This window comes from Neophocaena asiaeorientalis, unplaced genomic scaffold, assembly GCF_003031525.2.
Source record: "Neophocaena asiaeorientalis asiaeorientalis breed wild unplaced genomic scaffold, Neophocaena_asiaeorientalis_V1.1 scaffold633, whole genome shotgun sequence".
In the NCBI taxonomy this organism is placed as follows: domain Eukaryota; kingdom Metazoa; phylum Chordata; class Mammalia; order Artiodactyla; family Phocoenidae; genus Neophocaena; species Neophocaena asiaeorientalis.
Window position 1 is genome coordinate 1,899,998 of NW_020173395.1, and position 16,549 is coordinate 1,916,546.

The 16,549-nt window shown below is 38.6% G+C and overlaps 1 protein-coding gene across 2 annotated transcripts in view; it reads right to left on the reverse strand.

Moving 5' to 3' along the window:
* Positions 1 to 16,549, reverse strand: part of EXTL3 (exostosin like glycosyltransferase 3) — a 62,530-nt gene that overhangs the window by 21,099 nt on the left and 24,882 nt on the right. For both annotated transcript variants that reach the window (XR_003003486.1, XM_024746933.1), the window contains exons 5-6: positions 12,436 to 12,580; positions 6,714 to 6,842 (exon numbers count right to left, since the gene is read on the reverse strand). Coding sequence is in view for 1 of the 2 variants with exons in the window: in XM_024746933.1 (XP_024602701.1) it covers positions 6,714 to 6,842; positions 12,436 to 12,580 (274 nt within the window). In the remaining variant the exon portion in view is untranslated. The remainder of the gene's footprint in view (positions 1 to 6,713; positions 6,843 to 12,435; positions 12,581 to 16,549) is intronic.

The following is a 16,549-nucleotide window of genomic DNA, read 5'->3' on the forward strand; positions in this document are numbered from 1 at the left end:
ATCCTTAGCTAGTAAGGAATAGGAAGAAACTTCAATAAGCTAAAATGTAAAGCAAGCATCACACCTAATAGCACACTATCTGAAGCATCCCTTTAAAATCACGAATAAAACCAAGATGCCTGTCATCACTATTTCTATTCAATACTGTACTAGAGGTCCTGGCTACTATAAAAAATAAAATAAAATGGCTTATGAGGATTGGAAAGGAAAAAACAAAAGAGTTCTTTGCATGAGGGATATATGACAGTCAACACAGAAAACCCTTATCAATCAACAAAAATTTTTAAATGGAGTTTTAGCAAGTTTCCTAGATATAAGAAACAAATAGTTCTATAACGATGAAAGAAAATGTAACTTTTGGAAAATACCATTTAAAATATCAACAAAATATACAGAATACCTAGAAATAAGTCTAACAAAAGATGTTCAGAGACCTCTATTGCAAAATTATTGTGGAACTTTATAGCCTGGGGATTATATAATATTTGATAATTTTTAAAAGATATCAATTTTCCCCATTTCACCTACAGATTCAATTCCTATCAAAATCCCAACTCTGTGTGTGTCTGTGTCTGTCTTGACAAGCTAATGATTCCAAAATTTATGTGGGAGGAGAAAGGGCCAACAATAGGCAAGACACTCTTGAAATACAGCGTTAAGTTAAAGAGGATTTGTCTTAGCAGATAAAAAAAAAATAATTCTAAAGATATGACAATTAATGTGATTTTGGCACATGAACAAACTGGACCAACAGACCAGAATAAAAGAATCCTTAAACAGATCCATGTACACACAGACATTTGAACAATGACAGACCAGCACTGCAGATCACTGGGTATGGATGAACTAAGTGTGTGATGAAAACTGCTTAGGAGACAAAAAAGAAATTGGGACCCTATCTCACATTACACACAAAAACCACTTCCACGTGGATTAATGATTTAAATACAACAGGGCAAAACCTAAAACTTTTAGAAGAGTATGGGGGAGACTTTGGGACAATGAACATGAATAAACTATAGTTACAAGCATCAACACTGACTAAGCTCACAGAGACTGAGTTTTTTAAAAGCTAAATGCAGAGGAATGCTTATAGTTTGATTTCATTTACATAAAGCTTAAAAATGCCGATCATTTAGAGATGAATACGCATATGGTAAAAGCATTTTTTTAAGGGAGGAGGGGAAGGGGATTTTTAAAACAGAACTCAGGATAGCAATTATCTATGGAAGGAAGAAGCGGGCTGGGATTATGGAGGTACATGTACAATGGATGGGTATTTAAAATATTACACCTTATTTTCAGTATCATTTTTATTCCACGGGTCTTTGTTTAAAGACGGTATGTATTTAAAGAATCATATGACTATATATGTATGAAACACATGCTACTAGTTTAAAATACAGAAATGAAATGTTATGCTTAAAAAAGGGGAAGAATGTAACAAACAAGCAAACCCACCAGTTGTGTCAAATATTGACACTTTGCCCTATTCGTTTCAGATTACATATATATTTTTCTTCCTTTTTTTTTTTTTTTAAGAAACAAAACCTTACAAATAGAGTTATTCCTTGTGCCACCCTCCCTCCTTCCTTTCCTCTCCTGCTAGGTCATGGGGAACATGACCTTTAATTATACTTGATAAAATCAAACTTTCTTCAGAACAGATATCCCAATGTACACACCCACCAGCTCTGTACAGTATCTGCAATTTTAACACCTCCTTACTAACATCTGTTACTATCACTTTCATTTCTGCCCATTTGATGTGTATAAACTATACCCCATTGTTTTACCTTACACTTCCCTAATTATTACAGAAGTTGAGCATCTTTCCACATGTTTATTAGTCATCTAGGTTTCTACTTCATTGAACTACTTTTTTACAAACTAAATGAATCAATTGAGTAGTCTTTTTTTCTCATTTGGAAATTCTTTCTCTGAGTATTAATTCTTTGTCATTTATCAGCATTGTAAATGTCCCAGTCTGTGGACATAGAGGTTTGCTGAACAAAGTTTTGAATTTTAATATACTCAAACCAATCAATCTTTTCCTCTATATTTTGCACTTTTCGTCTCTCTTTGTCTACGATCACAAAAATACTTCTGTACTCTTTGTTAGAAGTGTTAAAGCTTGCATTCACATTTGGTTGATTAACCTATCTGGAATTACTTTGCGTATGGTATGATGACATGTATTTCTGTTTCATACAGAAAACCAATTATCCCAGCATTCATTTGCAGATGCCACCTTTATCACGTAGCAAGTTTCCGCACAGGCGTGTGTCTGTGTCTAGACTCTGCTTTGTGCCACTGATTTATCTGTCAACCCCTGTGCCAATATCACCTTGTCCTAATTATGTATTTTATTACCATGTCATGGTTTCTGACAAGGCAAATCCACATCTTCTTCACTGGTGTCTTGGCCATTCCGGTCCTTTGCCTTTCGATACAAGTCTGAGGATCTGTGTGTCAAGTTTCACTCCAAGCCAAAGTAAACCGAATAAAGTGTCCTAAGAGGATTCTGATTAGAGTTACACTGGCATGTTAGACTCGGGGAGAACCGCTATCCTGATGATATGAATGTGGACGTGGTCTCTATCTCCATTTATTTAGTGGGTAACCTTACCTTACTACTGACTTCAATGGGGATCTTCTAAACTTTCACGATTCAACGTAATATTTGCTGTAGTATTCAGGTTTTCAATAAATTCTGGAAATTCTCATATTTTTCAACTGCCCCTCCCACTTTCTCTCTACTCTTCCCTTCCTGGTTTTATGTTACACCTTCTCCTTACAGCCTCCATGTCTCTTTTTAATTTATTTATTTATTTTTGGCTGTGTTAGGTGTTCATTGCTGCTCTAGTTGCAGTGAGCAAGGGCTACTCTTGGTTGCGGTGCACGGGCTTCTCATTGCAGTGGCTTCTCTCATTGCAGAGCACAGGCTCTAGGCACACGGGCTTCAGTAGTTGTGGCATGTGGGCTTAGTAGTTGTGGCTCGCGGGCTCTAGAGCGCAGGCTCAGTAGTTGTGGTGCACGGGCTTAGTTGCTCCATGGCATGTGGGATCTTCCCGGACCAGGGCTCAAACCCGTGTCCCCTGCATTGGCAGGTGGACTCTTAACCACTGTGCCACCAGGGAAGCCCCTCCATGTCTCTTAGCCTTTCTTATTTTCCATCTCTTTACATCTCTGTAATACTTCCTTGGAAATTTCTTCACATTTATCTTCTAGGTCATTAATTTTGTCTTCAGCTAAGTCTTATCTTTTTATCCCATTCACAGAGATTTTCATTTTAATAACTATAATTTTTATTTCCAGTTGTTCTATTTAGGTCTTTCAAACCTGTTTGTTCTGTTTTCTTTCTGAATGTCTGTCTTTCCCTGAATAATTTTAAAATTATTATTACTATTATAAATTGAGAAAGACATTAAAGTTGAATGGCCCATCCTGTTCATTACAGCTGAAGAATAATTCTCACACACAGCCAATATCAGCCATCAGAAGCCAGGTCTCTAGAGTTGAAACTGAGGAGTCATCATGATCACAGGCCAGGCTCCAAGGGACACACCTCAGAGACAAAACTCTGGGGGAGTCACAACCCCCAGAGGTCCCTTCACAGGACCCCACCGGTCCCCTTCCTTTACCCTCCCACCCATCAGCAGCTCTCTAGAGCTCTTCCAGTTTACAATGAGTCACTTACTACTATTCCCACCAGCTTTCACTGAAGCAGGAGACGGATGTCAAGGCAAACAGCATCTATGTCCAGCATTCTACTTTGTTCTCCCTGTACCTAAAAATCTTCCTCCTCATCTCAGATGCCAGCATACAACCTCAGGGGGAATAGTCCCTTAACCTGCAAATGACTCCACTTTGGCACAAAAAAGTTATTTTATACTGTTGTTTTCACTGAAGCAGTGGTTTCCAAATAAACATTTTAAATCATGTAACCCATCAGTAAAAAATTTTGAGATTGCAACCCCACTGTATTTATTTAAAATATATATATATTAAGATTTATATATTACATAATAAAACATACAAAAAATTAAGAGGAATAAAGTAACAACTCTAAGTTGAAGCCTGACTACTTACTTAAGCTATACCATGGATTGTATTTTACACGGGAACATTCCAGGTAAGTTTAGTCTAAGAGAAGTTATGCTTAGTAATAGTAAGGAAAATCATTAATAGATGTTGAGAACTTACTCAACATTAATATTAAGATGCTTACCTATGCGTCCTCTCTCTACTTCCTTATCCCCTAAGCCAGCCATCTATCGTCTCAATGCTTTATGAATTTTTAATCCTTTATTCTGAATGAAGCCTATTTACATTCTAGATCTTTTCCTCCTCAAAAAGATAACAGTACATTATTCAAAGCAATAATATGAAATTAACTCCCTGTTTATTCAGTCAATATTGTTAAGATATTAACATTATTGAAAGAATACTGCTATCATATAAAAGTCATGCCTTCCTAATTATAACAAGGAAGGGGACAGTGACAATTTGAAGTATTTAAAGCAAAAAAAAATTACTATTTTATAACATAAAATAGTACATATACCTGATAAAATTAGGTAAGTTAATGAAAATATTCAGCTTAAACTGGTTCTATAATATGAAGTAAATAACTGGACTCAAAATTTGAGGGAATTAACTCAGAATTTGAAGACAGGCTCAACTTATTGAGCCTTTCATTTTAAAAAGTCATCCTAATCTTGAACTGTTCTTATATTTCCATAAGATCAAGAAAATTCAGAGGCTACTTACTTTTCAAGTTTTCACTTGGGAAGAATTATGTATACCATGTGCAAATTATTTCCATCTCACTCTCTACACCGAAGAGATGTTTGATGAAACACTGGCCTAATAATATAACAAACACGCTTCCATGAAGATGAAAAACGCACCACGTCTGTGAGTGCGTCAAGTGACTGATGATATTATTAGGTACCTAATCCCTCAGATACTTTAAATTTTCATGGATAATGTTTTCTGATCTACTAGGGAGGTATAAATAGAAAGCATACGTCTTGGCTGGAGTCCAGTCCCTGGCTACACAAGAAAGGATAAATAAGGAATAGAAAACTGCACTAGTCATTAATCTCTAAGACCCTTGCCTCCTTACCTTAAAGTTTACAAAGAAGTGTGCTTTTCATTGTTTAATATCAGATCTACCACTGTACCTGGAAAACATGCTATTTTTATATAAAAAATACTATCATCATTCACAGTTTTAAAAAACACATAATCTGGGCTTCCCTGGTGGCGCAGTAGTTGAGAGTCCGCCTGCCGATGCAGGGGACACGGGTTCGTGCCCCGGTCCGGGAAGATCCCACATGCCGCGGAGCGGCTGGGCCCGTGAGCCATGGCCGCTGAGCCTGCGCATCCGGAGCCTGTGCTCCGCAACAGGAGAGGCCACAACGGTGAGAGGCCCGCGTACCGCAAAAAAAAAAAAAAACACAATCTGGTGCATCATTTTGCTAATTCTTCTTCTTTTGTGAGGCTTTAGCAGAAGGCTAAGGAGTCGAAGAAACTATGGGGTAATTCAGGAGTTAAGTTATAACCCTGAGTCACACTAGTGGTTACTTGGTCTAGAACTTACTTTCAAAATGTAAGAACAATGAAATATGCACCCAATTATTATTTACTCATTGGACTAATGATATCCATGAAGGTAAACTTACTATTTTATAAAGTTAAATAATACACTCTTTGACATTAACCTAAGGATATCAGCTGTGAATCCGCAGCATAAACACTGACAGAGCCTAGTCATAAATACTATTAATTTGAATGGACAGATTCTCTAGTATTAATTGTTACAAGGCCTTTACCAGGCCTACCCTAACCCTCACCAGGGGACCTTTCACTTGTCTGAATCTGCAGTAATGACAGAGAGGGTGATGGAACTGGTCCTTCTGTGCACTGAGTATGAAATTGGTTATATTATGGTCAAATCTATTCACCAACTCAAAGACAAAAAACAGAACTCAAATTTCTAGAATTTTGAGGGTACTTTTGCTTTTGTGTAAATACCTTATAAAGTACTTATGTGCCAGGCACTATTCTTAGAGCTTTACACACCTTAACTGAGAAGTTCTTAAACTGTGTGTGCCATGGACACCGCTGCCACTCTGGTTTGGCAGTCTGGTGAAGCCTGTGCACTCCTCAAATGCTTTTAAATGCATAAAATACGTGAGATTACAAAGGAAACAAGTTATACTGAAATATAAAAATGTGTGCACTTTTATTACTTTATCTTATTAAGTTAACAAGATCTAAGGTAAAGTTAATAACTATCATAATTTCAAAGCAGTAATGAACATAATACTTTGAAACGTGGCAACAAATGTAACATGATACGAAAATACCTATGAGTTACTGCAAATACTCTTATGAATTATAGCCTGTTTCATAACTGATAAAAAGGATAAATTCCAGTTTGAGATTAGTGAAAATTAAAGATGTAATATTTTTCCCATTCAAGTTCCAAACCCTCTGATTTCTATCCATTTACGCCTAGGAAGTGAAGAGCCCCTGTATGAACAGCTCAATTAACCCTAAGACGATCTTATTTAGTTGGTGGCGTCATTGTCCCCATTTTATGGATGAGGACTCTGAGGTACGGTTGTTACCCACCGCACAACTACAAAATAAGTGAATTAAGTACACGTGTGCCCCCAGTCCCGTAAGTGAGAGGACCTCACCTTGATGGGGGGTTTCCGAGTGATGTGGGAGACGAGGAAGTTCATGGCGATGTCCTCACAGTTGATGTATTCGTCCACCATATCTCGGATGGCCTGGGGCATCACGTAAGAATACAGGTAGGCATAATACTGTCGGGTAGAAACAGAATCACATACTTTGTCAGAGGCCACAGTTCTTTAGCTTTCAGCAAAAATATGCTCGGAAGGAAGGGTGTTGTGGTGGGAGGTGGGGTATGGCAATCACTGAGAAGCGCCATTGGCATTTAGGGAGTCGGGTCCAGGGATGCTAAACACCCTGCAAGGCAGACCTTCTGCAGTGAAGAATTAGCCCGTCCAAATTGCCCTTATCACCCCCTTTGAGAATCAAAACGTCGTGTAATCTCCTTGGTACCATAGTGATTCTGCAACAATATAAAGATTTATCAAAATAGGTGGGACACTAGTTCAGCTGAACAACCTTCTCTCTCTCTGACAAAGGCAATAAGGGATACGCAAGGGGGAAAGCCTGGTTATCTTCTCAGACCTCAATAAGTCACTGAGCCAGGAGACATCCGATCCCTCCGTGCCTCACTTCTCACTATTGGCACCGGCTACCCCCTGCTCCAAGCCACCATCACCTCTGGCCCGCATTACTCATACAGTCCCCTAAACAGCCTCCCTGCTGCCATATTTTCCTCCCTACAGTCCATTCTCAGCACAGCAGAGCAATCGTGTTAAAACACAAGTCCAGGGCTTCCCTGGTGGCGCAGTGGTTGAGATTCCGCCTGCCAATGCAGGGGACACGGATTTGTGCCCCGGTCCGGGAAGATCCCACATGCCGCGGAGCAGCTGGGCCCGTGAGCCATGGCCGCTGAGCCTGCGCATCCGGACCCCGTGCTCCGCAACGGGAGAGGCCACAACAGTGAGAAGCCCGCGTACCGCAAAAAACCAAAACAAAACAAAACAAAAAAACACACAAGTCCAACTGAGCTCATCTCTCCTTTACTCCAAACCCCTGAAAGGCTTCTCATCTCACTCAGAGTAAAAGCCTAAGTTCTTAAAATGCCCTGCAAGGCCCACAGAATGGTTTGTGCTAGCTGAAACCTGCCAGTGAATGTCAACTGCTAAATTTTCAGGGGTTTTGTGAGACTATTTAAGAATTTTGTGAGCTTGTTATGAAAAGCAGCCATTAAAAATATAATTACATATACTTAAAATTAAATAAGTTATACTAAAAGTTACATTAAAAGCCAATAAATACCTAAAGCTCATCATTATTAGTTAACTAATTAATACATTTTACAATTATTTATTACATTTACTGTCATCTTTTTTTTAATTGTTTGGTCATGCCTCATGGCATGCGGGATCCTAGTTCCCTAACCAGGTATCAAACCCGTGCCCCCTGCAGTCGAAGTACAGAGTCTTAACCACTGTACCGCCAGGGATGTCCCACATTAACTGTCATCTTGAGGCTGTTTATGTCTATCATATCTGTATGGTGAAAATACTATATAACTGGCATGGACCTGCCCATCTCTTCCAAACACCATGTTCGTTGACTCATACTGATAACTTGAACTCGGCCATGGTAAGAATATTTACACCACAGAAATGGGCAAATGCCATAAAACAGCAAATGTTAATGGTGATGTGTTGCAATACGCTGACAATGAACAGGTGAGGTGCCTGATAAAACCTTACTACCTTAAATAGTAGAATCTATATAGCGAAATAATCATAAAATTTTTGTACCAAAAAGTGGTTTGCTGGTTATCTTGTGGCAGAGTACTTAAGAGATGGTGAACTTAAAAGATGAATTACACATTTTTCTTTTACAAAAAGACAGGTGATTAAAATCTGTGTACCCTTTAAATGGCCAGTGACTGTCATCAGTAGGCTAATGAGAATATTTATTAATTGAATACAATCCATATCTTTATCAAGGGAAATGTGACACTATAAAAGAAAAAAGAAAGAACTGACTTAAAAATATATGGAGAAAGCATTATGAAAACAAATGTTTAGAAGTATTACCACTATTATGTGATTTTTTTCATGCCAAAAATCATTTTTAAAATATAGAAAAACTTTTGTAACCTGTTTTAAAATCTTCTAAATGAAAAGTTTCAGTGAATTTAGAACCTACTCTAAAATATAAAAATGTAACATCTTCTCATTAGTTTGCTAAAAAAACTGAACGCATCGTAGAAGATGGAAATTCTAGTCCAATTTCAACAAAATGCTACCAAATTGGTGGATAAGTATCACAACTTAGGAAGCATGGCAATAAGGTATTTCTTCCAGGGGCAGTGATTAAAACCAAGTATCAGAAATATGCTTAATTTTGGATATATATACACTACCAAATGTAAAATAGATGGCTAGTGAGAAGCAGCTGCATAGCACAGGGAGATCAGCTCGGTGCTTTGTGTCCACCTAGAGGGGTGGGATAGGGAGGGTGGGAGGGAGGGAGATGCAAGAGGGAGGGGATATGGGGATATATGTATACATATAGCTGATTCACTCTGTTATACAGCAGAAACTAACACACCATTGTAAAGCAATTATACTCCAATAAAGATGTTAAATTAAAAAAATACATGCTTAATTTAGAAATAGACCTCTGAGTTGCCATAATACACAGTGTCGAATCAAGATTTTCAAAAATAATAAAGCATATTCAATCATATTGCTTTCACTAAAATTTAAGCATTTAGTGAGAATATTATTGTGAAACTCTTTCATCTTTATCTCAACCTTATAAAAATTTCTGTAAGTACAGTAGTATGCCTATTATAATTTATAAATAAATATATACATTTGTGAGATACCAAAGTATTTTACTGATAGGCACTTAGGATTAAAAAAAAAAAACTTGATTGCTCTAGATTAGGGATGACCAACTTAGCTGCTTGCAAGGGCCAAACAAGGAAGGCAAATAAATAATAGACATGTTAAAGAAACGGGTGTAAGAAAAATACAGTCACGGGACAAGTAAGCACACACGTGTCCTCCTCCAGGGAACGGTGGCTATGCAGCTCCAGCCAGCTGGTGCCAGGCAGGAACCCTGCTCCAGTATGACCTGATCTCCATTTTCATTGAGGTCCAGATCTTTTCGTAAAATTCTCTGATTTTTAAAACCTGGCAGTGTATGGGACATCACCAGGGGGCTAAATAAACATCTGTAACCACAGAAGGCTTCAGGGCAGCTAGTTTGTAAACCTTGCCCTAGATTTTCAAAGAGAAACAAACAAACAAACCTAAGTTTTATTAAGTCAATTATTTATTACTTAAAAGTAAAGGGATCTGGGACTTCCCTGGCGGTCCAGTGGTTAAGACTCTGTGCTTCCACTGCAGGGGATGCGGATTCGATCCCTGGTTGGGGAACTAAGATCCCACAAGCTGTGCAGCGCGGCCAAAAAAAAAAAAAAAAAGTAAAGGGATCTGACTATTGTTATTTTTAAAGAGCAAGCAGAGATTTGATAAGGTAGACTTTCCAGAAGACAAGTAAATTCTCACGGTGTGAGTATGCACTGCTAAAACGGGGGGCTCTTTCTCAAATGACCAGTGTGAAAATAAATGACTCCTAGTTAGGTGTGGTTTCTCAGCCCGATGCTTTCTAATTCTACTCACAGCCCAACCAAAGCCCACAAGTTTGGAAAATAATCATGAGAGCCAAGTTCAAGAATGGGATGAGCATAGCAGCTTCACACATTAAATTTTAAAAAGAAAAAAAAAAAGTGAGAGTGTAATGACCTCTTAAGGCTGGTTCAAAATGCTCCCGGTAAGATGACTTTTAAGGTAAAACTGAGGAGACTTGCAAGATGCCACCTCTGAGATATGAAATACATGAGGGACAAAAGATTTGAAGGTGGGGTGCGGGGAGAGATAATCAGCTTTTTGGGGAAAAGTTCAGCTTGAAGTACCAGAGGGACATACAGGGGATGTCCCAGAGGGACATACAGGGGATGTCCTGAAAACAATTAAATACACGAGTAAAGCTCTCAAGGAAAGGCCTTGGCTGGAATATAAGGACGGAAATCACCAGCTTACGGATGCTAAGAAAAGCCACAAGACACTGAGAGTACAAGAGAACATTTAAGGAAAACACAAAGTAAGAAGAGCACTAGACAGCTATATATAAAATAATCAACAAGGACCTACTGTAGAGCACAGGGAACTCTAACTCTGTATTACAGTATTCTGTAATAACCTATATGGGAAAAGAATCTGAAAAAGAATAGATATATGTGTATATATAACTGAATCACTTTGCTGTACACCTGAAACTAAAACATTGTAAATCAACTTACGCCAATATAAAATAAAAATTAAATTAAAAAAAGAAGAGCGCTAGACAGAAGTAGAACCCTGTGATACTTTAACAATTACAGGGAGACAGTGCGCTGGATGGGTCTTCCAGGAGGGCATGGAGCGGAGATCAGGGTGATGGGCCAGGTGCTAACATCTTTGATGACCATGAAGGGATGATTAGTAGGAGGCTGGCAGATGGAGCAACAAGACAGACACCATGAACCTCAAATGAGATTTTACATGACAGGTGAGAAGTAATTGTCTAGAAGTGTCACCAGTAAGCAGTGCAAATGGTTCTCTACACCTTGCTCCAAAGTACAAATCGGGGGAAATGAGTAGCCTCAATCACTGGCCCTGGAAGGAATAAAAGGAAAGCACTGTCCTCGGAGACAAGTCAGGTTTCAATCAGATCAAGGAGATGGAGGAGGTGCTCTGTGAAGTGCGGGGTGTAGGCAGTTTGGCGATCTCAAAACAGGGATTCTTCAGGACCCAGAGGGAGGACTTGGGAGGGAAGGTATAGTGCAGCACTAACCAACAGAAATATACTGAGAGTCACAGTTGTCATTTAAAATTTTCTAGTAGCCAGGTTTTTAAGTAATAAAAAGAAACAGTAAAATTAATTAGTAATATATTTTATTTAACCCAGTGTATCCAAAATAATTGCACTTTCACATACAATCAATATAAAAAATTACTGACACAGTTTACACTCTTTCTTTCACGCTAAGTTTTCAAAGTCTGCTGCGTACTTTACACGTGGAGCACATCTCAACACTGACTAGTCATATTTCAAGTGCCCAGTAGCCACATGTGGCCAGGGGCTACTTTACAGAACAGATGACATGCAGAGGGAAGATGAGTCAGGAGCAAGAAAAGAGAACAGTTTAGCGACAACAGTACAGGAGAGGAGTAATGACTGGAAGGATTTGCACAGTGAATTTTCAACGAAAACCAGGATGTGAGGCAACATGAAAATTAAAAGCTCTAAGGAATCCACTAGAACTTGCAGAGCCCCAACAGACAGAGGTTTGTGGTGGGGCTTGGGATAGAGGTGGTTGAGTCAGAAGAGGGCCAGGTTCAGCCTTCTGTTGACCAGGTCATGTCTGGAATGGTTGTGGGGAAACTGGACAACATTTTGGCCCAATGCCCTCGATTTTACAGAGGGAGAGCCAGTGCCCGGGAAGATATACTGATTTTCCTATTGACCTATGTGCAATTATACAGGCAGCCTTCTCATCCGGACTTTTTATTCTAGTGTTGCTCTAATCATCTTGATCACTGTCTTTAAAAATAGAAATAACTTAATTCTAGCAGAGAAGGGATATATAAGAAGCGCTAGTAGAGCTAACTTTAAAGCAGCATTTCACTGCCCCACAAAGGCTCAACTCCTACCAAGTTCGTGTCAATCCTACCAGCTTTTTCTTACCTTGTGGAAGAAGGCAGCACCTGTCAGCACCATGGACAGCTCACAGGAGTAGTTGGAGTTGTAGAGCCAGGACTGATGAGGGATGTCCCACGCATGGTAACGGCCAGGGAAACCCACAATGCGGTCCCGTGCTTCTCTCCACACCCTCAAAAAACACAAGTATATGCATGCTCCTGAGTACAAAGCTCTAAGGTTATCAGAAACGTTTAAAAGTATTGCCTCTATTTTGCAGACTCTTGACTCTTTGAGCTGTTAACTTCTTTTAAAAAAAACACAAACAACTGTATATACCAAATCAATCACAAAATAAAAAGGATAAAAATAAACAGTGTCAGGAATTCCCTCCAGTCCAGTGGTTGGGGCTCTGTGCTTTCACTGCTGAGGGCGCAGGTTCAATCCCTGGTTGGGAACTAAGATCCCACAAGCCACATGGTCATAAAAAAATAAACAAACAAGCAGTGTCACCCACAGCTTCCTTAATAAGTACCTGTTTATTGATCCTCTAACTTCTGGCAGCCAGCATCTCTCCAGCCTTTACAGAAGGAAAAAGTTGGAATAACACAGAGAGGACCTAAGGATCTAAGTATCTAAGGAGTCTAAGGCATTAAAGGTCTCCAGAATGGGATAAGTATAGCAATCTGCTAAGAAGCAGGAAGAAGATGATTTTTATATCTATTTATTTTTAATCTTATTTAATTTCTAAAATGGTTTATTTTTAATGTGTACGACATATTAGGACTTGTATATAATTTATGTGTATTGCATACTTAACTTCTCTTTTACTGAGCGGGTACACTATAAAAAAAAAGCTTAGAGGGGAATTCCCTGGTGGTCCAGTGGATAAGACTGTGTGCTTCCACTGCAGAGGACTGGGGTTGGATCCCTGGTTGGGGAACTAGGATCCCACACGCCGCACAGCACAGCCAGAAGAAAAAAAAAAAGCTTAGAGACCACTGGTCTAAATAGGAGACCGCTGCCTGGAGTTAGGTGCAACAGTCTTAATTCCTGATTTGAGCAGAGCTCAGGTAGAAACCTACAGCATGAAAAGAAGTGGTCTACAGAACCACACAAATGAAAGACTTCATAAAGGCAAGAAATAAATTGAGAATTCAACGTTTCCAGGATAAACCATTATAACATCCTCAAATTTATAGGTAAGGTACAACAAATAAAATCAGTTTCACAGGCTAAAATCATAGAGCTGAAAGCACTTATGTTCCACAGCACCCTACATCCTTGCCGAAGTGCTTCGGGGGTCCCATAAACAATAGACCATCACCTCCCCACTCCACCTCACCCCAACGGTGATTTAAACTGCCTAAGAAACTCCTTCATCACTCGTGGAACTTCAACTCCTAAAACACGTAAGATTTCAGGTCAAAAGAGTTCCTCTCCTATTAAGTTTGAAAGCGACTAATCTAGTCCAACAGATGAGACACTACAACTTCTATCACAACTCCGCAGCTGTCTAAATGGGCTTTCTGCCACATCCCACCCAAATCCCTACCTCTGTCCTGATTTATCTCCTAAAACTGACTCCCAATTACTAACCTAAAAAGCTCTAAGATGTTTTAATAATACATTTTGACATTTACAGAATGTAAGGATTGCTAATAAATACCAATGGCATATCCAAATGCTATACTCCTAAAGACACTGATCTCTTCAAATGCTTATTGATCCTACTAGTCCCGAAATAGCAGAAGAAAGAATGCGAAACGCTATTTTAATTATCAGATTTGGCTGATTTAAGTCAATATATACAGTTTTTAATAAGGTAGACTATCCCTTGCTAAATGATATCAAAAGGCAACATATCCAATTTGTTAAAGGCTGTCGATGCCCAACTAGGTATTAATTATGTTAAATAATAACGAAAAAATCAGCATGGAAGCACAAACACCAGACAAATGCAAGTAAAGGCTCAAGTACTTGGGATGAGGTGTCAGGGCTCTCAGACAGTGAGGTCTCAGTGGAATCGGAAAGTTAGGCATGTTAAAATGTCAATTATAAATAATGCTATCAATTTAAGTATAAAAGTGTTACACATAACCAGTTCCTTAACATTATAGTCAAATTATGCTGCACTAAGTATTTTCAACCTATGTGCAGTATCATAGATCATGCTTTGGTATGTATACCTTATCCTCTTTCTTTTTTTTTTTTGGCTGTACCATGCGGCTTGTGGAATCTCAGTTCCCTGACCAGGAACTGAGGGCCCCGGCGGTGAAAGTGTGCAATCCGGACCACCAGACCACCAGGGGACTCCCAGTACACCTTATCTTTAATGAATTATTTTTTAACTGTGTTAATGTTCCAATTACCTACAAAATATGTTAGGGAAAAAGTTTCAAAGGTAATTCTATAGCTCAAACTTAAAGAAAATTCACTGGATAAATTCAACTTTGCCAAACAACTAAAGAGAAATTTTAAAATAACGAAATCAAGATACTATTCCACTGAAGAATGTGAGTCACGACTAACATTCTTCTGTTAACATTTCAGATTTACATACTATCACCTTTGAAATAAGTGCATCAATTCAACCTTCTCATGGCACAAACTGTGGCACATCATTTCCATATTAATATAGTCAAGTTAAAAAAAACCTGACAACTCAAATATTTACATTCTTTTAAATAACGATGATTTCTTTTTCTTGCAATCCTATGAGACTCAAAACAATTTAATAAGTTACCTGAATGAAGCAAAAAGTCATGTTACTACTAATATTTAATTTAAAACTGATTTTTCTGATCTTCAAAACTTAGGCAAATGGTTTTGAATAAAGATCAGTATATTAAAGATATTGAGTACATTAAAGTAATATGGACTACGTCACACAAAGAGACCGTCTCATCCTTCTTGGTTATATTTCCATGTTTCTCCCTCTGGTTCATTAAGAACCAAATGATTTGAAATGCAGTAAGAAAATAAAGGGTAAAATCAACTAATAATCAAAAAATGTATTTAAAAAATAAGGTGTGGGCTTCTCTGGTGGCGCAGTGGGTGAGAGTCCGCCTGCCGATGCAACAAAATGTATTTAAAAAATAAGGTGAGATTTTGCTTCCTGACCATCTAAAACAATAGTCTTTTCCAAATTCCATGTTTCTATGCTATTATGTAAGCCTTTTCCTCCTGTCTAAAATAAAATATTAAGGAATGTATACCAAACCATGATGAAGGAAAAAGGTTTTGATTAGCTCCCTTTGGAAGAGAAACCTCAAAGCAGAGCAATGGCATACAGAGAAAAAGATCAATATCAGATCCAGTGGTGGAATTAAAAAATTCTGGGCCAAGATGACAGAGATACTTGGATCCAGGAAGAGAGACCTACCTTCCAGTCCACAACCCCATCCCTCCTCATACAGCTTACACTATCACCTTTTTTAAAAATAAAGTTTACTGAGACATAAATCACATACCATAAAACTCACTAGCTTAAAAGTGTACGACTCACTGGGTTTTAGTATATTCACAGAGCTATGCAACCATCACCACTACCTCATTTCAGAATATTTTCATCACCCCAAAAAGAAACTCCATAACCATTAGCAGTCCCTCCCCATTTTCCCCCTCCCCATCCCATGGCAACCACTAATCTACTTTCTGTCTCCACAGATTTGCTTGTTGTGGACATTTCATATAAATGGACTCATATATTATGTGACTAGCTTATTTTACTTAGCCTGTTTTCAAGGTTCACCCATGCTGTAGCAGGTTCACCCTTGAACTTCATTCCTTTTTGTTGCCAGATAATATTCCATTGCATGCATATACCACGGTTTGTTTATCCATTCATCAGTTGATGGACATTTGGGCTGTTTATACTTCTTTTAGTTTTTTTTTGACAACTGAGTTTTTGGTGTGTGGCAAAATGTATGTAACATAAAATTTACCACTTTAATCAGTTTCAAGTGTACAGTTCAATGGCATTAAGTATATTCACACTGTTGTATGATCATCAATCTCCAGAATTTCTTCACCTTCCCAGCCTGGAACTCTGACCCACTGAACACTAACGCGGCATTCTTGCCCTCCTCCAGCCCCAGGCAGCCACCACCTACTTTCTGTCTCTATGAATCTGACTACTCTGGATGCCTCATATAAGTAG